A 25,844-nucleotide genomic window follows, 5' to 3' on the forward strand; every position below is an offset into this window, starting at 1 on the left:
AGCAATTTAGGGACTGGGCTGTTACATGCACAAAATCAATCTTCTGCAAATACCTACAATGGAGTGCCTGATCACTGTCTGTAGACACCTAAGATGGAGTGCCTGATCATGGTCTCTGAAATACCGATGATGGAGTGCCTGATCATGGTCTATAGATACCTACTATGGAGTACATGATCATGGTCTATGACATACCTAAGATGGAGTGCCTGATCATGGTCTGTACATACCTATGATGGCATGCCTGCTCAAGGGCTATGTAATACCTATGATGGAGTCCATCATGGTTTGGAGATACTTACAATGGCGTGCCTGATCATGGTCTATGAAATACCTATGACTGAGTGCCTGATCATTATCTGTAGATACCCATGATGGAGTACATGATCAGGGTCTATGAAATACCTAAGATGGAGTGCCTGATCATGGGCTATGTAATACCTATGATGGAGTGCCTGATCATTGTCTGTAGATACCTATGATGGAGTACATGATCATGGTCCATGAAATACCTAAGATGGAGTGCCTGATCATGGTCTGTACATACCTATGATGGAGCGCCTGATCATGGTCTATGAAATACCTAAGATGGAGTGCCAGATCATGGTCTGTATATACCTATGATGGAGTACATGATCATGGTCTATGAAATACATATAATGGAGTGCCTGATCGTCGTCTATGAAATACCCATGATGGAGGCCCTGATCATGGTTTGGAGATACTTACAATGGTGTGCCTGATCATGGTCTATGAAATACCTAAGAAGGAGTGCCAGATCAAGGGCTATGAAATACTTACGATGCAGTGTCTGATCATGGTCTTTGAAATACCTACAATGGAGTGCCTAATCATGGTCTATGAAATACCTATGACTGAGTGCCTGATCATTGTCTGTAGATACCTATGATAGAGTGCCTGATCATGGTCTATGAAATACCTAAGGGAGTGCCAGATCATGGGCTATGAAATACCGGTTCCCTCTTAGAAGACCGAAGATGCATTCTTTTGACCACGTCTTGGTCGAACTCAAAAGCTTGAAACGGCAAAATATCGAAGCGGCTTTTAAGCAAATTCTTTCCCTGGGAAAGAATTTGCTTGGCCGCTTTGTTACTTTGCCATTTTTGGCACTGTAGTGCGGTCTCAAAGTTGGTATATTTAAGTAGGGGGGTGTGGGTGTGGGGGTGAAGCCGCCCACTTAATGTAATGTTTAAAGTGTTTTATTTATTTATTTATTGGAACAGAGATTCTTTTCCCTTGGAAAAAAAATTGCTGTTCTGACAGTCGAAATTGTAAGCTTTTGCTTACATAGGATCGATTAATCACCGTTCGCTTTTTTAAGCATTTGTGATCTAATATAGGCCCAAAATACCTATGATGGAGTGCCTGATCATGGTCTATGAAATACTTAAGATGGAGTGCCTGATCATGATCTGTACATACCTACGATGGAGTGCCCGATCATGGTCTGTACATACTTACGATGGAGTGCCCGATCACGGTTTATGAAATACCTAAGATGGAGTGCCTGATCATGGTCTATGAAATACCTAAGATGGAGTGCCTGATCATGGTTTATGAAATACTTAAGATGGAGTGCCTAATCATGGTCTGTACATACCTACGATGGAGTGCCCGATCATGGTTTATGAAATACCTAAGATGGAGTGCCTGATTATGGTCTGTACATACCTACGATGGAGTGCCAGATCATGGTCTATGAAATACCTAAGATGGAGTGCCTGATCATGGTCTGTGAAATACCTACGATGAATTGCCTGATCATGGTCTATTAAATGCCTACAATTGAGTGCCTGATCATGGTCTGTACATACCTAAGATGGAGTTCCTTATCATGGTCTATGAAATACCTGTGATAGACTGCCTAATCATAGACTATGAAATACCTACGATGGAGTGCCTATGATGGAATGCCTGTTCATGGTATGCAGATACCTACAATGGAGTGTCTGATCATGGTCTATTAATCACCTTAGATGGAGTAAAATAGTCAAAGCGTGAGCATCCAAAAACCAAACACCAGTAATCCAAGAAAGAATGCTGCGTGCCAAAAGGAATCCACCAAGTGTAATTTCGAAAAAGTTTATTCACAGCACTACCACATCCACATTAACGCACTTAAATGACAATATAAAAATCGCGTTTTCGTCTCAACAAGTGGGACTTCATCAGATGACAACAGTTAATACATTCCTTATTTAAATACTATAATTAAAGTGCAATTAAATCCTACTACCAATAAGAATGAAAAAGAGAGTGTATGAACACATTTACGATATCACAGAAGAAAAAGAAACTAATGCATTATTCAAACACTCTAAAGTTTGTCAGGGAGCATCTTTCCTATTCTTTGTGTTAGAACAGATACAGTTAGATATTAGGGGAGGTCCATGGGAGGACATACTTGAAAGCAAGGAACTTTGGTGGCAGATTAATTTAGACGCAAGCAGGAGTCCTGGATTAAATGAACATTTATCTATAGGGTCAATGTTAAGATTAAAATCTAACAAGATTTGACATAAATGTTTCTACACTAGATGGCACTGTTGCACTTTAAGTTAGGTTTAACATGTTATAATTATTAAGCTGCTACGTAGAAAGCTGTTATATGTAAAATGCTGCTATATCCAAAACACTGCTATATTCCTATAGTTTGCACTCTTAAGTTCATCGAACAGATGATCTTTTTGATCAATTTTAACAAAGTTTCTTAATATTTATTTATTAGTTTAATGTTTTTTAATCAGGTTGTTTTTAACACATGAATTATTTAGTAGAATCATGAATATTAAGACAGACAGAACTAAGCTGATTTGTTTGTTTGAATTTTTATAACTCATTCTTATTGGTAGTAGGATTTAATTGCACTTTAATTATAGTATTTAAATAAGGAATGTATTAACTGTTGTCATCTGATGAAGTCCCACTTGTTGAGACGAAAACGCGATTTTTATATTGTCATTTAAGTGCGTTAATGTGGATGTGGTAGTGCTGTGAATAAACTTTTTCGAAATTACACTTGGTGGATTCCTTTTGGGACGCAGCATCCTTTCTTGGATTACCTTTGATGGAGTGCCTGATCATGGTCTGTAGATACCTATGACAGAGTGCTTGATAATGGTGTATGAAATACCTACGATGGAGTGCCTGATCATGGTCTATGAAACACCTATGATGGAATGCCTGATCTTGGACTATAAAATACCTACGATTGAGCACCTGATCATGGTCTATAAAATACCGATGATGGTGTGGCTGGTCAAGGTCTGCAGACACCCATGATGAAATGCCTGACATGGTCTATGAAATATCTACAATGGATAGCCTGACCATGGTCTGCAGATACCTATGATGGAGTGCCCGATAATGGTCTATGAAATATCTACAATGGAGTGCCTGATCATGGTCTATGAAATGCCTAAGATGGAGTGCCTGATCATGGGAGAAGACCTACCATTAGCCTGTTTTCTTTAATTATACACAGTTGCTTTGCCCATTGTCCCAGCCACTTCTTTCTCCATAGGAATGCACAAATCCGGGCGTCCTTCATTAGGTCAATGGTGGCTTCGGTGGATGGCCATTGATGAGTTGCTGACTTTCCTTTAATGATTTCATCTTCATCATATGATTCATATGAGCTACTGACAGCATCATCATCTGCAAAAAAGGCAGCTATTGTTACAATGATTTTATCATAAAAATATGTATAAGACAAAACAGTAAATGTACTTTGTAGATACTGTTATACAGAGAACATGATATCACTACAGCAGAGGAGTTAAAGAGGAGGATGCAAAGATGCTGAAGGGCATAAAGTATATCATTAATGAAGAAATACCTATTAAATAAATAATATTTCTTTAACTCATTACATCCAAGTGATGGCTCCAGGTGAATTTGCAGGTAACTCCTACTGACACCTCTAGGTGTCAAATATTACTTGTTATTATTTGCATAATTAATTACAAAACCATGCTATGTACAAGGTTTTAAAATATTTCCTCTTAAAGCTTACACAATGGCAAACTCAGCTGCATTAATATTTCACCTCTGTCTAGTGCAGGTAAAGAAATATTAACTGTTGTTTTTATGATACTAATTTATATAGATATAATTTTCACATTTTTCTCAATATCTCAACAACCAAGTAAAACAAACATAACTCTGTAGCCTCATATGAAAGCTCTCAGGTAGATGAATGCAATGCTGCTGACAGTATGTGTGTAACTTGAGTGGTGGCTGAGATATTTTAAATTGTTTACAAAAGATTACAAATGTAATAATTACTGTGTTTACTGTGATTTATAAAATTCAGTTTTAGACATAGAACCTAAAGAATGCTACCACTATAAAAACAGTCTGTGCTGAAGAGTTTGCCATTTATACGTCTTTCATACCCCCTATGGTTCCAGAGATATGAACATTTGTTTGAAGTGTGAGGACATAATTTGATTCTGTCAAAAGGCTTTGGCTTCGCCCATTGGAAGTTACAGTGCAAACTTCCTGAGCTCCATTGGTGGGAGTGAGTTAAAAGACATGAAATGAATGGGTATGTTGTTACCTCATATTGTGGCTAAGGGAACTAGTTGAGTATTCATGGGAAAAGAAGGAACGGATATTCTAGTCAGCTTAAGGATGTTATACTTAAACCCAGTTCTATTAAATTCTTTTTCAATTAATGAGTTGTGGATCCTTGGAATGTACTGTACTGTGGAGACATATAAAACATTTAATGCATTCAAGAATGCTCATGATAAATAGGGTTTGGTCAGATTATTTGGTGTAGACAGGGTTTCCAACTAGACTGCCAACACTTCTGGGAAATCTGAAAGTTTGTTTTTCTTTGCTTACAGGCATTCATAAAGGCTTGTATTTTAAACACTGAACTGCAGTTTATCCTTCCAATCTATACCTTTCAAGAAAGGTGTGATGACCTTAGAATAAGTATACATAGTTAGACTGGTGGAAAGAGAAAATCCCTCCTAGCACATGTCTTTTGTCATGGTCAGTGTTAAAATTTGTTAACTAGATAAAAGAGTGCTGTAATATAACTACTCAACCACTGCTCAAATAAACTGCTATACCAATTTATCTGTCTAGCAGGAAATCATTTGCTCAATGAAGAGGAACACAGCACTTATAAAAAAGCACATTCTTCATGTAGGACTTGAACCTAGGCCTTTGAGATCATCATTCCAACTGCTTTACACTAACCTTACCTAGTGAATCAGTTGTGTCATAGCCAACATATTGGAACATCAGCTGTTCTCTGCATGCAAATGATTCACGCAACAAACAAGCAGATAAGACCAAAGCAAGTACACTAACCACCCTTCAACCCAGGTGCACACGAAAATGCAAATTGGAAACAACTGCTGGTTCATACAAAAGTATGATTACAAAATCAAAAGTCAACTTTGCAGTGTGCCGTGATGCCATAAGTTTTATATATCATAGAATGCAGTGAATTACAGAATGTGTGAGTATTTATCCATCTGTATCTGTGTGTGTGTGTGTGTGTGTGTGTGTGTGTGTGTGTGTGTGTGTGTGTGTGTGTGTGTGTGTGTGTGTGCATGTGTGTGTGTCTGTCTGTATGTATATGGATCTACTTCATTTCGCCAAAAACTAATTTTGCCGAATTTCATTTCACCGAAAACATATTGCCAAAAGCTCAAAGCGACGAAAACTCATTTGACTGAATCTCATTTCACTGAAAATAGTAGTGGTAGTGTTAATGCCATTTTGCCCACAGTAGTGCGATCCTGGAGTTAAAATATATAGTTGGGGGGTGTGGGAGGGACAGCCCCCCACATTGGAGGGAGTGGCAGACATAGCCCCTCAACTAGCTTGGTTCTATACTGTCCAGTTTCTGTTAAGAGGGTAAGTAAGTATTTTTTAATCAAACTAGGTTGGGGGCTATGCCACACACACCCAATATGGGGGAGTTGTGCCCCCCACACCCCCCCAACAATATATTCTAACTCCAGGATAACACTACAGTGGGGAAAAGGGCATATAGACTGCCACTACTACTTCTGGTGAAATGAGATTCAATCAAATGAGTTTTCGGCGATTTGAGCTTTCGGCGATTGGTCTCGGTGAAATGAAATTTGGCAAAATGAGTTTTCAGTGAAATGAAGTAGATCCGTGTGTGTGTGTGTGTGTGTGTGTGTGTGTGTGTGTGTGTGTGTATATATATATATATAATACATATATATATATATATATATATATATATATATATATATATATATATATGGGTCTACCTGAAAAGGTCGAATCACCACATTCCCAAATCTGAAAAGAACGAGAAGACATCGCCAAACTTGAAAAAGACTGACACCACGGATTATAGAAATTTTGCACAGGGAAAATGAACAGTTGCCCAAATTGGGACATTTGCCCTTTTCCCCACTATAGTGTGATCCCAAAGTTGGTATATTTAGTGTGTGTGTGTGTGTGTGTGTGTGTGTGTGTGTGTGTGTGTGTGTGTGTGTGTGTGTGTGTGTGTGTGTGTGTGTGTGTGTATGTGTGTGTGTGTGCATGTGTGTGTGTGTGTGTGTGTGTGTGTGTGTGTGTGTGTGTGTGTGTACATATATATATATATATATATATATATATATATATATATATGGGTCTACCTGAAAAGGTTGAATCACCACATTCCCAAATCTGAAAAGAACGAGAAGACATCGCCAAACTTGAAAAAGACTGACACCACGGATTACCGAAATGTTGCACAGGGAAAATGAACAGTTGCCCAAATTGGGAAATTTGCCCTTTTCCCGACTATAGTGTGAGCCCAAAGTTGGTATATTTAGTTAGGGGTGTGCGGAGGGGTGCAGCTCCCCACATTGGACAACTGTCTGTTTTCCTGGTGCAATGATTTGGCAATCTATGGTGTCAGTGTTTTGCAAGTTCAGCGATATTGTCTCGATCTTTTCCAATTTGGTAATGTAGGGATTCGGACTTTTCAGGTAGATCCATGTGTGTGTGTGTGTGTGTGTGTGTGTGTGTGTCTATTTATATATATATATATATATATATATATTTTTTTTTTTTTGTTATATATAGCTATATAGATACACACTAGTTTGCCAAGTCACAGCTCATCAAACATGTAACTCGATGAACTGAAACCATTAAACTCATCCCATCAACTCAGACAAGGGAATGTTAGTGGACTTGGCCCCTTTAGAAGCCATGGGTATGCCTGCCTGCTTCTTGGCTGTATGATCAGAAGGTTCAGTAAGTGTGTGTGTTTATATATATATATATATATATATATATATATATATATATATATATATATATATATATATAGACTGCGGTGTTGGTGCTGCAGTAGCGTTGTCGCCTCACAGTAAGACGCTGTCCAGTTCGATTCTCAGCTAGAGCGTCTTCTGCGTGGAGACATGCGTGAATGGGCGTACCTTCATTGAAAGTTGTGCGTCAGGCCTGGCAAGCCGGTACGTAAAAATCAACTGCCAATCATTAGCATATCGGAGTTCCGCTGTGGCGACCCCTAACCGGGAAAAGCCAAAAGACACAAACAATATATATATATATATATATATATATATATATATAGAGAGAGAGAGATGCAACATGAAAAGTTACAATGTAAATAAATATGTTTGTTTTTCGCCCATGCATAAAGATGTGAATTTTATATGCAAAGACTTACATGTCATGTTTTATTCTTGTTTGTACCCTAAATACTTTGACTTTATGTTACTGTTGCCATTTGCTACATAAAGCTTGTATAGTATATTGTTGTAATTTGTTGTGTGGAGCTTTTATCTCCAGACTGCAGTTGAAAAATGTTTCTCTTGCCCAGTTGGATAATCCCAGTTAACAATAGTTATATGTATATATGAACAATATATGCATCTATATAACAATAGTTATATGTACATATGAACAATATACGCATCTATATGTTAACAATAGTTATATGTACGTATGAACAATATACGCATCTATATGTTAACAATAGTTATATGTACGTATGAACAATATATGCATTTATATACACAGTATTAACATGAACAAATGTTGGTTCACAAAGACCAGGCAGTAGCAACCATTAACTGAACAGTATGTTAAAGCAAAATATATCAAGGACAAAATGGCTTATGAATAAAGTTTGACATCGAAATAAGAGTAAAACAATGTGTTGACATTCACCATAACTTTGTCTAATAAAAGGCACAAAGTTGAACCTTATCTAGACTATGTAAATCTCTGTACTTTATGTTACTAATATATAGAGAATCAAATATTCCTTCGAATTGTATTAAACAGTGAATCATATATGCCTAGAAATGTATTAATGCTCTGCACTTGATGTAGTGTACTCTTGGACAATTTGTATGAAATCTTTGGATGTTGCTGTACATATAATATTGCCTTGTGCATTTCTTAATCTGTAATTCGAGCTTTTCTCCCCGGGCCTCCACTGAAAATGGCTTTCTGATCCAGTGGACTTTGTCAGTCAACAAATGTCAATAAATACATAAATAAAAATAAATAAATAAAAACAGATGAACAAGACTAACAAGTTATAGTGACACCATGTTAAAACGTTTTGTTAGCAGAAGCAACATAAAGAAAATACTAACAGGAGGGATACGTGTGGAATAGGTGATACTTAACGATGGGAGGGTGCAAAGAGATTGGTAGAAGGATCTCCAAAGCAGACATCCAAGCAAACGCTACCTCAAAACAAAACACGCACAACACATAGCCCACAAAGTCAGTGTGCCAAGCAGCCACAGCCCTTAAGGCTGAATAACACACCTGATACTCTTGTAATAGGTGACTCTATTGCCAGACACACTGACGTCCCGCTCACCAGGCTGAATAAAGAGAAGGTCACGGTGAGCTGCCTGTCGGGTGCTAGGATCCGCCACATAACGCAAGCACTCAGGTCACTCCAAAGCAAATACAAATATGACTCAGTCATTGTACATGCTGGCGTGAATAACCTGAGACGTACCTCCCTGGACTACATGAAAAGATTCATAGAGGAGCTCTCTGATCATGTAGCCCAGGGTGGTATGACCCTGACCTTGAGCAGCATCTTACCCTCACCTAGAATGATGCCACAGTACAAAGACAAAATGATCGATTTTAACAATTGGCTAAAATTTTGGTGTCATTCAAAGGGGATCCAGTGTCTGTCAGCCTGGGATGACATGCTCGACAAGCCACGTTGCTTCGCTAGGGACGGCTTGCACCTGTCACTACTGAGCTTTCGGATATTGGCAAAGGCTCTTGCCACCCCCATAGTGCCTTTTTTAGGCAAGGCTCAAAAGTCAAACCCACCCCCATAGACAGCATAAGGAACAAGAAACTAAGGGTAATGCTGCTTAACGCCAGAAGTCTTAACCTCAAGATGCATGCACTCGAAGCTCTCCTCAGTATGGAGAACATCGATATCTGTGCAGTGACAGAAACCTGGTTCACGGCTCCAGAGAGCACCCCAGCACTACCAGGCTATACCTCATATCATGCTTTTCGGCCCCAAAACCCGGACCGAACCACAAAAGGAGGGGGAGTTTCCATATTTATCAAGGATATTCACACCTCCAGGTTAGTGGCATTGCACGAAGTATCGGAGACCATCCATGTGCAACTAACAGTGGGCAAGACTGCTTTTCAGTTTATAGCATCCTACAGGCCACCCTCTCAAAGTCAGGAATCCCACTCGGCTTTCCTGAAAACATTGGAGAATATGAAGATCTCTCCGAACACCATTATATTGGGTGACTTCAATTACCCAAACATTGACTGGGAGCACTACTCAAGCCCCAGCACCTTAGCCCAAAGGTTCCTGGAAATTATAAACTCAAATGCTATGGAACAACTAGTCACCACTCCCACAAGAGGGGGCAACATACTAGACCTGATCATTACCAACATGGGGACTCTATGCTCCACACCAGAAGTATATCCCTCATTGGTAAGATCAGACCATAAATTAATTTCACTGGATATCCACATCCCGACCCCACCCCCAGCCCAGAAAACCACAGTGAAAAACTTCTCAAAAGCGAACTTCTCACTTCTCAAAACCAAAGTGGAATCCTTCAAGGCCCCAGGGCCAGTGGAAACTACGGCCCAAACTGCAGAATCCTATATAAACGCATTCTACGGACATCTCCAGGAATGCATGGATCATGCTATCCCAAACAAAACCAAGACCCAATCATCCAAAGGCAGGCGTCCAGTCTGGTGGACCCCTGCCATAAATAAACTGTACAACAGAAGGAGGAAACTACTACATGATAGAGCAAAATCCCTAGAAGGGAAGGCATCTCTGATCAGTACTAGCAAAAAATTACGATCCCTCATAAAATCCTCCAAGGCCAGCTTCGAAAGAAAAATTGCACAGGACACCAAAGACAATCATAAGGCTTTTTTCAGTTATGTTAGGAACCTGGGATGCAACTCCCAGACTTGTTCTGAGTTGATTCTAAATGACAAAAAATACACTGAACCCACAGACATCACCAAATATCCTGGCAGACAGGTTCAGTGCAAACTTCTCCACCCCCCCCCCAAAAGAGCAAGTATCTATCCCAGCAGAGGGCTGCCTCCCAAACATCTCTGATGCTCAGGTGAAGGCTGCCCTCTCCAAAGCAAAAAACACTGCTTCCATGGGACCAGATGGCATCCCAGGTTGTGTCCTACATGAACTCCAAGAGGAACTAATCCCTCAAATAAAACAGCTATACAATCTCAGCCTCACTACAGGATATGTGCCCACAGAATGGCGTACAGCAAAAGTGGTCCCACTCCACAAAGGTGGAGCCTCTACGGACCCTGGAAACTATCTCCCCATAAGCCTGACTAGCTTAGTCTGCAAGGCTATGGAGAGGATCATCATGGAGCTCATAAACAAAGACATTGGGGACCTACAGACACTAGATCCTACCCAGTTCGGCTTTGTCAAGGGCAGATCCTGCCTTTTGAACCTGGTTGACTTCTTCGAAACAGTCAACAAAGCCATAGATGAAGGGAAGGTAGTTCACATTTGACACAATACCCCACTCGGGCATCATAGATAAGCTATCCAGCTTAAATATAAACCCCTATGTCACAAGACGGGTCACAAACTGGCTCAAAGACAGAACCCACAGAGTGAGAGTTGCTGGAGCCATGTCAGACTCGAAACCGGTCACAAGTGGCATCCCACAGGGTTCTGTCCTGGGACCACTCTTGTTCGGTATATACTTTTCAGAGGTATAGGCAAATGTGGGAGGACTATGGCTCACCAAGTTCACAGACGACTGCAAACTGGGCACCATAATCGACTCTCCAGCTGACATAAACATCCTTCAAAAAGGTCTCACAGAGACAGATAACTGGTGCCAGCGCCATGGTTTAAAGCTAAATGCCAAAAAATGTATAGTCATACCCTTTGGCAAAAACAATGTGCCCACAAATTACCACATAGGTGAAAACCCATTACGTACAGAGAAAGTTATTAGGGACCTGGGGACCCAAGTTGATAGCAATCTCTCCTTTGAAAACCACATTGCCAAAGTGGTTAGAAAGACCTTCTACATAGCCCACCTCATCACGAAGGGTTTCATATCTAGATCAATAGAGGTAATCGTGCCCCTTTATTCATCCCCTCATCAGGCCCATCATAGAATACAATGCCCCTTTTGGGATGTACCTTACCCAACACCTGCAGCAATTGGAAAGACCCCAAAAGTATCTCACCAAGAGGATCAAGGGTCTCAAACAGATGCCATATGCTGCTTGGTTAAAAAAACTCCAGCTCTACTCAGTTGCATACCGCCTACTTCGAGGCGATCTATGCCTGACATACAAATATATGTCAAATCCAGAATTAATGGACATGCTCCACCTCAGTAAATCTAAATCCCTTAAAGCCACACACTCGAGGGACTTGAACCTCAGCACAGAAATAAATAGAACTTGCTGGAGGGACAGGTTCATAACCCAGAGGCTCCCATCGCTCTGGAATAGAATTCCAGTTCATGTGAGGCAGAGCACCTCGCTGAATCTCTTCAAAAAGAATCTCGATAGGTGGATGGGGGATCGTAGGTTTGTCCCAGGGATTACTCCCGTGTCAGTATTAGACAGAGGCACAGTAAACTAAACCTTAAAAAGGGCACAGTATACTCAAATCAAGGGGTGGCGTAAGCCATACAGAATCGGGCTAGGCTTATAATTGCCCCAGGGCAGGTAGCCTAGTATGAACCTATGAACCTATGAACCTATGAGAAAAGTAAACCAGCAAAACAAGAACAACGATAATAAAGTTGGTCTAGAAGAAGCAAGACTGTGTACCATGTTGAAATCTAAGGTCCCATCATAAAATGGTTCTCTAAACCATCCACTTAAAGACATGAGTAAAAAAGGGTCAGTAGACCAGCCTCCTTACCTAGGTACCAAATCATAAAATAAAATTAAAATTAAACAAAAGTGTTGAAAGTAGGCGCTTTTACATGTTAAGCAAAGCTATTTTAAGAATACGTATGCTATTTCACTTTTTTCCCTATGATGACAAGTTGATATGGCTCCTGAAGGTTGTATATCTGGAAAATAAAAGCTCACATACGTTAAGTTACATTACAGTGAATGAGCAATTCATCGTTACATTTACTAAAGCAAAAAAACAAAAAACGAACCTTTCAATGCTCTGCTGTATTGTCATGTCTCTCACTTTCCTGACCATTTGAAATCTTATTCAAAGTTGCAAGCAGAGTTCATTACCACTCTAAATCACTTTCTTCTGCCCTTTGAGTAGAGTCTGTCGCTATGCCCCAGCATCCCGGCCTCCATCCACATTCTATCTTAGAAGTCTGTGTTTCTCCAGTCCTGTCACACTTATAATGCAAGTTAGCCAGGTAAATACACTAAGCCAGTAGCCTTTTTTAGGGGGACACACTGCAGGTTAGCTGTCCTTGATAGTCATTTCAAGTCAAGTCAGTTTTCCTTCAAAGGTGAGAATCAAAACCTGTACTTTGTGTCTGTGAGGTAAACATCTTAACCATTCTACCAACTTCCAAACCATATCAGAACGACATTATTACCCGTTTGATTACTCTTTTAAATGTTCACATGTTGTCCACCATTTTTCTCCTGAGCTAAAATCCTCTGGTTATAGAAAACTATAACAGCAAAACTAAAACCTAATGTCAAGATTTAAATTACTGTTTTAATTTGATTACCTCACTTGACCTCTGTATACTATACTCATGCAAACAGCAGAAAACATCTCATTTGATGATGATGTACAATTCTTCACAATCTTCCTTTTTATCTTGCAATTAATAATAAACACAATGGGCATGAATCACTTATAGGCTCATAGGTGTGTATAGGCGAATGGCCCTGGAGCCTTTACAAGCCTAGCCCATAGGATTACCCTGGCATTGTGCCACCCGACCTTAGTTCCTAGTGCATCTGTCGAGTAGAGCCACTGGAGTGATCCCCAGGGTGAATTTTCTATTTCCCATCCACCCATCAAGATTCCTCTTGAAGAGGGCCAGTGAGATGATCTGCTTGACATGTATGGTAAGTCTATTCCATAACATGGGCAGTCTCTGGTCACATTAGGTACTTTAGAGCTATATGAACTGAGATGGATTTTGACACTCAGAGCACATATAGAGCCAGGACTAAATACAGCTCTCAGCATCAGACCAGCGCTGTTATGAAATATTGTATTTTATTATGTATGTTTGATACTAATTATAGAACCATACTAGCAACAACTAGTGATTTATATATTTATGTGGCTTATGTGAAGTTTATAGGTTTTTCATAATTTATAAACTAGTTTGTTATATGCATATAACAGTCATAATGCATTTAAATATCATGATGTTTTAAAGAACTTACTAACTGAACATATTACAAGTTGTATAAGATATTAGGAGGGTTATCATACAATTGCTTTACATTAGATTGTGGCCTCTGGACCGCCATGTACGTTCAATTTTTAGTTTTTTGTTCATTGTTTTTGTCAGCTTTTATTATTTTGCCTGATCGCCGTTTTATTTTCATGTTTCACAAGTTTTTATTTATTGGCTGTTTCCGTGCATATTCAGTATGAGGTATCTTGCAGAATTCATCAAATAGCAAAAATAGTACAAGATGTCCTATTAAAACGTATGGAGATATAATTCTTTAACATACGAGTAATAGGAATTGCAAATATGCATGTAAGATGAATTTAGCTGATTTCATTTATGCATAGTTACTTTTGAATGGAAGGAAACTAATTATGTATTTTTTGTAGTACACTTTAGTATTTTTATTTCATTAGTTTAGTTGTATCAGTGACAAGGATGTTGCTAATTGTGGTTAAAAAAACTTTTTATCAAATAGTTCTCACGGATTTTGATATATGCACTAATGAGATTTCAATGGTTTTTTAAAACTAATAGTTTGTTTTTACCCGCCAAAATGTTTGTTAATTAGGGCGTATGCCACTACTATATAATGGCTATACTCATCTCTGATTGTTATAACCTGATGAAGCGCACTTGTTAGGTGCATGAAAGCGCTTGTTCTGTTTTTACAAAAATAAAATCGTTGCTGCTAATCCATCGTGGAGGTTTCAGTGATTTGTTGGATATACTATACTCATGCAAACAGCAGAAAACATCTCATTTGATGATGATGTACAATTCTTCACAATCTTCCTTTTTATCTTGCAATTAATAATAAACACAATGGGCATGAATCACTTATAGGCTCATAGGTGTGTATAGGCGAATGGCCCTGGAGCCTTTACAAGCCTAGCCCATAGGATTACCCTGGCATTGTGCCACCCGACCTTAGTTCCTAGTGCATCTGTCGAGTAGAGCCACTGGAGTGATCCCCAGGGTGAATTTTCTATTTCCCATCCACCCATCAAGATTCCTCTTGAAGAGGGCCAGTGAGATGATCTGCTTGACATGTATGGTAAGTCTATTCCATAACATGGGCAGTCTCTGGGTTATAAAACTGTCCCTCCAGCATGTTCTGTTGATTGTGGTAGTGAGGTTGAGGTCTCTGGAACATGTGGTATGGTGGGATTGGGATTTCTTTAGATGTAGCATTTCTAACAGAGCTGGGTCAGACATGGCTTTGTAAGTCAAGCAGAGATCGCCTTTAAGTAGGCGATATGAGACAGAGAATAGTTGGAAATTTTTGAGTCTGTCCATATAGGACAAGTGTTTACGGCCTAGGATCCTCTTTGTGAGCCACTTTTGCGGTCTCTCCAGTTGTTGCAGGTGTCTAGTGAGGTACATCCCAAATGGGGCATTATACTTGATGACTGGCCTTAGGAGGGAAGAGTAGAGGGAGACAATGACCTCTTTCTTCCTGGATGCAAAACCCTTAGTAATGAGATGTGCCACATACAAGGACTTTCTGATCACAGTGGCAATGTGATGTTCAAAAAAGAGGTTGCTGTAAACCTGTGTTCCCAGATCTCTTATAACACCTTCTGTGTTCAGTGGACTACCATCAATGTGGTAATTCAAGGGAACCGGGTTTTTCCCAGTGGGGATGACGGCACATTTTTTGGCATTGAGCTTAAGGCTATGGTTCTGGCGCCAGTTGTTTGTCTCATTGAAGCCTTTCTGTAGGATGTCAACATCACTTGGGGAGTTAATAATAGCTCCCAACTTGCAATCGTCTATGAACTTTGTCACCCAGAGTCCCTTCGTGTTGGCCTGGACTTCAAAGAAGTAGATAGGAAACATGAGAGGACCCAGGACCAAACTCTGTGGGACTCCACTCGTGACTGGTCGACAGTCTGATTTGGAGTCAGCTACTTTCACGCTGTAGGTTCTATCTGTGAGCCAGTTTGCAACCCACCTAGTGATATAGGGGTTGATGCCTAGCTTACTGAGTTTTTATATGATTCCTGAGTGGGAATGGTTTCAAAGGCCTTGGCCAGATCAAGGTAGGCTGTATGATCCTCCTTGCCTTCATCCACAGCTCTGGTGACTGACTCAAAGAAGTTGACCAAGTTGAGCAGGCATGATCTACCCTTCACAAAACCAAACTGTGTGGAATCCAGAGTTTGGAGATTCCATATATCTTTGTTTATTAGGTCCATGATGATGTGTTCCATAGCTTTGCATATCAGACTCATCAGGCTAATGGGGCGATAGTTCCCAGGGTCTGTAGTCGCTCCTCCCTTGTGGAGAGGGATGACTGTAGCAGTGCACCATTTCACTTTATTCCATATATATCAGTTTCCTCCTATTATAGAGAATGTGAAAGATAAGTAGCTTAGAATTTAAAGGCAGTAATATCCCACCATCCCATTTTATAAGTTGAAAAATGTTAATGATACCCTGTTACTATCCTGCATTATACTGAAGTAATATAAATACCACTGACAGTGGCTGTTATAATGTTGTTGTTGCAACAGTAGTACAACAGGTTATGTATGTGGGTTGGTGTGTGTGTGTGTGTGTACAAGGACTGCGTGTGAGTGAGTCAGTGTGCTTGTGCATCTGCTTGTGTGTGTGTGTGTGTGTGTGTGTGTGTGTGTGTGCGTGTGTGTGTGTGTGGTGTGTGTGGTGTGTGTGCTGTGTGTGTGTGTGTGTGTGTGTGTGTGTATATAAAGGGAAATCTTTCCTTTACCGCATTATAGTGCGGTCTCAGAGTTTGTATATTTAAAGAGCGGGGGGGGGGGGGGCTATCAAAAAAAAAATCAAAAAAACTCACCCAGAAGAAGGACACACCACAGGAGCTAACTGTGGGGACGGCATTCACTAGTGAGCACACAGAGGGCAAGATCAGCCAAAAAAGGCTCACAGAGCCACTTCCTAGGCTTATCACTCACAAGACAAAGTGGCTAAGTGGGTGTTATGCAATAAGTGGTCAACAGCAGCATTACTGGTTAAGTGCTGGCAATGAAAATAGCATTTACTACAAGGAATGTCTGCTCTCCACTGGAGCAGGAACCACAGCTTTTTTTAGGATGTTGAAAATTATCAGTTAGATTTAGCTGGTATTACCTCTACATGCACAGGTTCTGTAGGAGCCAAATTTCTTTAGTAAGAGTAGTCGCTCTCTCACACTGGACTGGGCAGACATGGGGATGCTCTCAAACCTCCACTACATGCTGTACAGTTAGAATTTGTGTGAAGCAGGTGAACTGGACACTTCAAAGTGAGTGATAATTGTAGAAATGAAAACTCTAACTTGTTGCCTGTGCATATGCACCTAACAATTGTTCAGACTACTGGACCCTTTTAGATACTGTGGGAGCTCTGATCGATACAGTAACACCTACTGATCATAGATTTACAGGGAAAATTCTGTACTGAAGTGGGGAAGGACAGAGATGCCTGCAGCAGCTTCACTGGAAGGAACAGCTTCCCTGATGTGAACCGGAGTGGGGAACTGGGTTTGGAATTTTATGCTACCCATGGAATATCCACAACAAAGACCATATTTAAAGACAAGGATGTTTGTAAGAGTGCTTGGTTCTGTAGCACCTTGAGCCAAAGGCCACTGATGGAGTTTATATTCATGTCATCAGATATGAGGCTCTATCTTCTGGACACTTAAGTCATGAGTGGTGCTGAAACATTCAATGATCACCACTTGGTGGTCATCTGTGTCATTTGGCCAGAGAAGCAGCTACATAGACCCAGAAATCACAAGCATTTGCGACTATGTTCTAGGGATGCCTGTCAAATGGATCTGAATGGATTGAGTTCACTCTCATCTTAGGAACAGCTTCTCCATATACAATGGGAAAGCCACAGACAGGAACCCAAGATGGACTCTGATTAAGACTTACTGAGGTGTTAGTGAGGCAGAGACTAGGACCTGTGACTGAAAGGTATTTAGTGCTCATCGTGGAAGTGAATATAGGATGCACTGCTGGACATCAGGAGTGAGGGAAGCCATCAAGAAATATGCCTTCCTTGCAATGGTAAAAGGGGAAGAGATTTCCAAATCTGACTGATTGGTGCCAGCAGACCAGGAAGGCAGATGCTGCTGTAGTTTTCAAAGCGAAGGATGAGAAATGGGAAACGTTTGTTAAGACCATGGAGAAAGGCTTTCAGATAACATCAAAGAGGTTACTGCAAACCATGAGATGACTCAGGAAAGGTACATGGAATGGGATACATCCATAACACTGAATGAAGAAATATCAAAGCATGAAAGATCGACCACATAAGACTTTAGTCCAGAAGAATGAAGCCAAGTGCTACTGGCTTTTTAGCAACACTAAAAAGGTGGTAGTATTTTGTATGAGATCGCAGTATAGCAGGGGCTGCTTTTTCCCTTCCACCCAGTGTGATCTTAGAGTTTGCACATACAATTAGCAGGGGGTGCTTGGCTTGCTGAAAGTTGCTTATTGCTGTTTTTCAGTGCTCCATACTTTGATCTTATATGGTCAATCTTTTGTGCTCAGTACTTCTACATTCAGTGTTATGAATGTATTCCCATGGGACCTTGTAGCAGCTGTTTTCAACAAGTATGACAAAACAATATGTTTAACTCAGGGAACTTTCTGGAGGGGAAAGGAGCACTTTGAGGATCTCCTGAATCCAGATGATATGCCTTTGTCAGCAGAAGCAGTGTCTGAAGCAACTGATGAGCCTGGATCCACTTCTGCAGATGTAATCACTGTAGCAGTTAAATAATTCCTCTGTGGCAAGGATGCAGGACTGTATAAGATACAATTTAAATGCTGAGGACACCTGGCCATTGCTGGAGCATCATGCTTACTGTACCTTTTCAACACTGCATGGAAGGTGGTGAAACACCTATGATGTGGCAAATAGAGGTGACAGTTGTCTTTTAAAAATGGAGGAATAGGAGGACATGTTTCAATTATAGGGAGGATTACACTCCTCAGCCTTCCTGGGGAAAGCTGCAAAGGATCCTGTCCTGTGCATAGAAGGGTGGGAGGAGCACTGTGGATTCCGGACTGTCTATGGAACAGTGGGAGGAGCAAAGTATATCATGCTCTATTCAAGGAACAGTGGGAGGAGCAATGTTGATTCTGTTCTGTCTATGGAAAAGTGGGAGGAGCAAAATATATCCTGCCCTGTCCATAGAACGTTGGGAGGCATACCTCTCAACCTCTTAGTGCAGGAAATCACACATAATGAGGGGGAGGGGTCAAAGGCCAAAACATAGAGACCGATTTTAAATGTTCTCTTATATACTTAAAAAGTTGCTAAAATAACAGGATCTGTCTTAGCATGCATTTTTCTGAAGGATATGAATTCTGAAACTATATGTCATTATTTAGTGACTTCAGTCCTCAGCTCATCCCTGTGACTTGCCAGGAAATCACAGATTTTATGAGGAAAAGAGCAAAAATATGAGGCAAAAATGTGGACATTTTGTGAAAATCTTGTTAGTTGAGAGGTAAGGTGGGAAGAGCAATATGGATTCTGTCCTGTCTATGGAACAGCGGAAGTTGCAAAGTATATCCTGTCTTGATTGTGGATTAATGAGAGGACCAATGGGGATTCTATTCTGTCTGTGGAACAGTGGAAGGAGCAAGGTGGATTCTGTCGTGTCCTTGGAACAGAAGGAGGAGCAGTGAGGGTTACATCCTCATTATGGAATAGTCCATCAGTTCTTACTGTAGGCATTCATAGAGATTGCCAGTGCTGTCTACGTGTGTTTTTTGAAGCTGGAGAAAACATATGAGCACACACACTTAAGAATGTCTTGTGGCATGTCGTAGAATACAGACAGGTTCTGGGACCCCTGCTATATGACATACAGTCCTTGTGATTAACAAGCAAAAGGTATGCCTGGATTCCCAGCAGAAAGTCAAACACATTCAAGGTGGCAGCAGGACCACAGCAATAGTAGCTTTTGTCTTCCCTCCATTTTGTGATTTTTATGTACAGGATACTGTAAGGCTATAAGTGAAGTCTGGACTGTATCCAGCATATGGCTGTGAGGATTGCATTTTTGTTGTCCATAGGTGATGTTGTTTTAATACCATGAAGTGAAAATGATATTCTGTATGTCCTGGAACAGCTCGGTGAGTGTGAACTAGATGGGATGAAAATCAGCAGCTTGATATTTTAGGTCGTGGTTCTTTTCTTGGAAAAGATTGGACTTATCTCTGCAGATGATGGAGAAACAGTTACCTCATACAGATGAGTTAAAACACCTAGAAGTTTTGATCATAAGTAAAAGTACAGGGGATCAGGAGACTGACAGATACATGCAGGAGTAGCACTAATATAGACATACCAAGCTGTGGCTATGAAGTGAGAACTGTGTCATAGGAGAATGCTGTCAGTTTACCAGTCAGTTTATGCCTCCAACCTCACCTGAGGAGAGGATTTCAGCACTGAATGAAAGGATTCGATTTCAGATACAAGCAGCACAGGTTTGCTTCCTTTACAGGGTAGTTGCGCTCACTCTGCATGACACAGAAACTTGGAGAAGGGTGGGGAAGACCAGTGGTTGTTAAACCAGAGAATACTACAAAAGGCCAGATGGGGGCCTTTATGAAGGCAGGCAGGGAAGCCTCCCTAGGGAACAGGTGTATGTTGAGGAATATAATGAATACTATCACACAACCAGAGATCAGATTCCATGCCGGAAAGGTCTGAGGATAAATCTTAGGTAACCTCTGTGTGTGAGAAGAACTGCCTGTAAACCTGACGGAGTAGAAATGCTAGGTTGTGCTGACAGGCAAGCAGGACTGTCGCCTTGTGTTAAACACTAATACTCTTATAAGTTACTAATATTTATTCTGATAGATGTCTAGTGGGTGATCTGTTTGTTAGTTAATTAGTCATTTTGTTAGTGAGTTGGTTTCTTAAATAATAAAGTTTGGATTAGTAGGTTAGCCTTAATAAGTTGTTCATATATATTTTAATTTGTCTAGCTTTTAAGTTTCAGTTCTAAGGTAGCACAGTCTCAGTTTACACTATGGTGTTAAGGGGGAAGGGGACTTGGTTAAAGGAATGAGTTTAATGCTTTTATTGCTCTTAACAGAACCACCCTCTGTAACCAGTCCCTTGCTCCAAATAACTTTATTATATATAAATTAATGAATGTCTTTAATGCTTGTCATTATACTCAACTAAGATCGCTTGTTTGTGTGTTTTAATAAAGGATATTCCATTTTTAATTCAACCGTGGACTACTTACTATTTTATTATTTTGTAATACATATTTTACAGTTCAATTTTTATCAGTGAACTAGGGGGATAACATAATTCAAGGAGTGAACCTCACACCCTTCACACTGTGGAGTTTCTGCTTGGTTTGTTTTTGACCCAGTATAGGTTGCATACTGGGTTTTCTGAGACTTTGATGGATACCACAGATTTTTTTTCCACTTGTGTTAAATACTAATGGAAAAGAATTCTGAAAATATAAACCTAAACTCTTTAAATGTTTTTGGCTTTGGAAATGTCAACATGCAGAATTACGCTATTGTGAACTGAACTTCAGAACCTGTTGAATAGATTTGTTTTCTGTTTTCCCCCTTGTTTGCTGCAAGAAAACTTGATATAATTTAGCGTCATAAATAAACATTTATTTATTTAACATTTGTTAACCAGAAAAGTCTGACTTGGAACTAAGCCATTTTTCAGTGGAGGCCTGGGGAGAAATGCTCCAGACACATCTCATCCTGAACATCCATTATGAAAAATGTAAACCAGTCTTAAAAAGCTGTTTTGTGTCTGAAGGTACTAGAAGGACATTACAAGAGACAGTGCTCTTCTGCACTGACCACTGTCAGATAGTTTGGATGCTTAGTGAGGATGTCCCTTGAAGACCTCCCATTTGGTTTGGGGTGTACTAAGAATAGATTCCTGGGAAGAGGTCCCGGGGTAGACCCAGAACATGCCAGGGGTTTATAAGTCTCAGAGGCCCTAGGAATGTTTTGGGATTGCATAGGATGATCTGGGCATGTTGACATGGATAGGGAAGTTTCGTCTAGCCTGCTTAACCTTTTACCACAATAGGCTTCATTCGAAAAAGTGGCACACAAAATGAACAGGAGTATATTTGTGGGAAGTAATTACTCTGCTGCATAAATATCAAGCATTTTAAAGTGTTTGAGAAAGCTATGTTTACAGTAATGTAGACTAGTTTTCTGCAGGCCTGAAAGCTTGACGTTTCTTTATTTCCTTGATGAAACAAAATTATCTACCACAAAAAATCCAAGCTTAACCTGGAGAAAATAAAAATATTTTCAAAAAAGTGTTAACTTTCAGAACTTGTCTGTTTCTCTGATTAAATTTATTAAAATACAGTTTTTACAAAATAACTACTGACAGCATTTTCATATGTTCAATTGAACTGGATTGGTACACTTGTTACTGTGAAACATTTTAATCTACGTATTGAATGCACTCAATCTGGCAAAAATGCATCAGAAAATGCTTTGTAACACTGATTTTTCAGGACTCCTTACAGTGTTTTGTTTGCCCTTTCCAAGAAGTATTTCAACTATTTTATGATGAATGGATAAAGCCCCCCAAAAGTTGCATTCTTATTGATTTTAACAAGCTGTTAGAGAGACTGAAGTTTTGTTAAATCAAATATGTGACTTCAACAATATGGAATAATAACATTTTCATATGCTATTTGTAGTTCAGTCTTTATCACTATGTTGCATAAAAACAATCCTCAAAATCTCAATCTACAGATTTGGGGGTGGTAAGCTTCTCCCTAGCACAGTTGCCTTTCATACTGAAAAATTAAATAAATTGAGATCTTTTTATTTAAAAAATAAATCTGTTCATGTACTCCTTTTCCTTATTTTATACACTGGAAAATCAGTGAACTAAATGGCCATAACCACACACACACACACACACACACACACACACACACACACACACACACACACACACACACACACACACCACCCACACACACACACACACACATGAACACCCTACACAGACACACACGCACACACACACATACACACCCTACACAGACACACACATACACAGACGCAGACACACACACACACACACACACACACACACACACACACACACACGTGCGCACACCCATGCACGCGCGCACACACACACACACACACACACACACACACACACACACACACACACACACACACACACACACACACACACACACATGCATACACCCACACACACGCACACACAGAAATGCACGCACACATGCATGCACACACACACACACACACACACACACACACACCTGTGTGTATAGCTCTACAACAAGTGTTCAAGTCCCAGGTGCATGAAGACCTCTGTCTCACAGCCAGGGACATCATGTTTAGGCGAGAGGGTTGGCAGAATCTGGAAGAGGGGTAGCAACGTGTAAAGAGGGGAATTGAACACACTACTTGAGTTTGAGTAAAGTAAGTCTGGCAGCTGTCTTGATGCAATAGGGACAAGTGTAGGTTAGGATTTTAGGCAATAATTAGGAGGGGAATTTAGGTTTGGGGGCAGCTTTATGTTTAGGGACTGGGAGTGGAGTTTTGGGTTAGGGAGAGATTAGGGACTTTAGGGCTATGGAGGGGAGTGCCATGGTTAGGGTTAGGGAACAGATAGAAATTTTATTGTTAGATTTAGGGTTCTGATCAGGCTACACCATTCAGTGGGCTTAAGTATTGGGAGGGCTGGGTAATTAACTAAGATTAAGCTAGAAGGAGTTAGATCACTTGCCATATGCAGCACGTGACAGCGAGTAAGTGTGTCACGAGCTACGAACACATGAGCACCTATAATAGAACCCCACACACACACACACACACACACACACACACACACACACACACATATGACTACTTTTAAAAGGCAAAGAACAGTTTATTGTCAGTCTGGTACATATCTGCTCATATAATTAGGCTTTAGATGTCAGCATAAACTTAAACTTTGAACTATGGCAGCTTCCCCTCATAGCGCTCAACTTCTTTGCTATAGAATCCTTGGCAAAGCCCCCCAAAAAATGGGAGGACAAAGGCCCAAAATCTGGGACAATTTTTTAAAATGTTACTCTAAGTCACTTAAAAGCTTAATAGAACAGGTTTTGAATCAACATGCATTTTCTTCACAGTAGTAAATAAGAAACTCTGATGTCTGCCATTATTGACTGTAATCCTCACTGATTTACCAGAAAATCAAACAATTTAAGAGCGACAGGACAAAAATATGAGGGACAAGATAAAAATATGAGGCAGAATCAGGGATAGTTGAGAGGTGTTCTTCTCTTTAAGGGTATACAGCTTCATGGAAACAAATACATAAATAAATAAATAAAATAAATAGATACATAAAAAAGAAATGGTGATAAAGAGCGGTTTCCTGGTAATCTAGAATGCTTCTTTGTTTGCCAGTCTCAGAGATTCACGTGTCCACATCTTGACTGAACTGTGTTCGTTAATTGTGTTTAGTAATAAGACAGACACACAGACCTTTCAGATTGTAAATAATTATGATAATACTAAACTTTAGGGAGAGTTACCAGTCTGTCACAAGTTAGGCCTTTACTTAGTTGTTCATAGTTGTAAATAAGGGCTGTTACTTTATTTCAGTAGGTACATATACTGTCTGTCAAAAAAACAAGTATCCATAATAACATTTAATGTGAGGATGTCTGATATCCTGTGGTATTATTACACAGAGCTGTCTCTAAAGATAGCACAGTAAAGACTACAGCGTTTAGTGAAGCAATGACTATAAATATTACTCTTAAGCTCTACGCTTGTATTAGTGTACAAAAGGGTATAATTTGTGAATATACTGTTATATGAAAATAAAATATGTTAACAATATCATTTTGTGTAGGTTTCTTTGGAAAGATTGCAACCCTGTGACTGGATTTCATTTTATCATAAGTTTTCAATTACTATGGGTATTCCAGAATTCATTACAAGTTGAAAAGAGAACAAGACGACGTTAGAATATTGAAAATGCAAGAAATGAACACCCCTCTATAAAAATACTATATAATCTTCATACTTGCAGTAATAATTGTATACTATCTCACTGAAATGCTTTATACTACAAAATAATTTGTGCATTTCGGTCTAGTACAATCGGTATATATAAGCACTTTTCTGCAGCGAAATATACTTTTATTAAATTCTCACAATCATGTCATGTTACATTCATCCTCAGTGTAACACAGTCAGCAATTTAAAGGATTTGCTTGTATCTGTTCATTTCTTATTTCTTCATAGAGTATTTTACCTACAAAATATAGTTTATGACAGTTGCTGAATATCAGAGTATTAAATTATCTTTCAGAGGGTGTAATGTCTTCTTTTGAAATTAAAGTGTTCAAGTCAGACAGACAGAATGGAGCACTGTTTTGAAAAATCTGCTTTTCTCTCAATCCACAGAAGAAAGGTATCCACATGTGGGGGGTTTGAGCAAAAAAAAAAAAAAAAAAAAAAAAGAAAACATTTCCCTTTTCTCTTAGTTTTATTTCTCCAAGTCTGTTTTGGGTTTCTAGTACTTTAATGGGAATGGACCACATTCCTGAGTCAAAATATGATTAACGTTCATAAAATTAATATTGTTTAAATCTTTGATGTTAGCCAAAAGTGCTTGTCGCAGCACCCACAGTGTGCCCAAAACTGACTCCTACTGTAGTCCGAATAGAGTTACATGTATCGGTAACATATCTACATAGGACTGTAGATTCTTTTTTATGAAACCTAATGCTCCTACTACTATTGGAACTGTCTGGATATCCTTCTACCACATTGCCATCATTCATGCCTGCAAATCATTTCATTTTATGACTTTGTGTCTCTGTACACAATGTTTGCCTTTTATTTTTCATGGACTATTATATCTGGTTTTCTTACTTCTGTT

The 25,844-nt window shown here is 39.7% G+C and overlaps 1 protein-coding gene across 4 annotated transcripts in view; it reads right to left on the minus strand.

The window, feature by feature from the left end:
• AFAP1L2 (actin filament associated protein 1 like 2) overlaps window positions 1-25,844 on the minus strand; it is a 2,783,820-nt gene that overhangs the window by 1,188,638 nt on the left and 1,569,338 nt on the right. For all 4 annotated transcript variants that reach the window (XM_044055822.1, XM_044055821.1, XM_044055820.1 and 1 more), the window contains one exon: window positions 3,476-3,678. In XM_044055822.1, coding sequence (XP_043911757.1) covers window positions 3,476-3,678 — 203 coding nt within the window. The remainder of the gene's footprint in view (window positions 1-3,475; window positions 3,679-25,844) is intronic.

Source organism: Protopterus annectens, chromosome 14.part0 (genome assembly GCF_019279795.1).
Source record: "Protopterus annectens isolate FY-2018-M chromosome 14.part0, PAN1.0, whole genome shotgun sequence".
Lineage (NCBI taxonomy): Eukaryota > Metazoa > Chordata > Ceratodontiformes > Protopteridae > Protopterus > Protopterus annectens.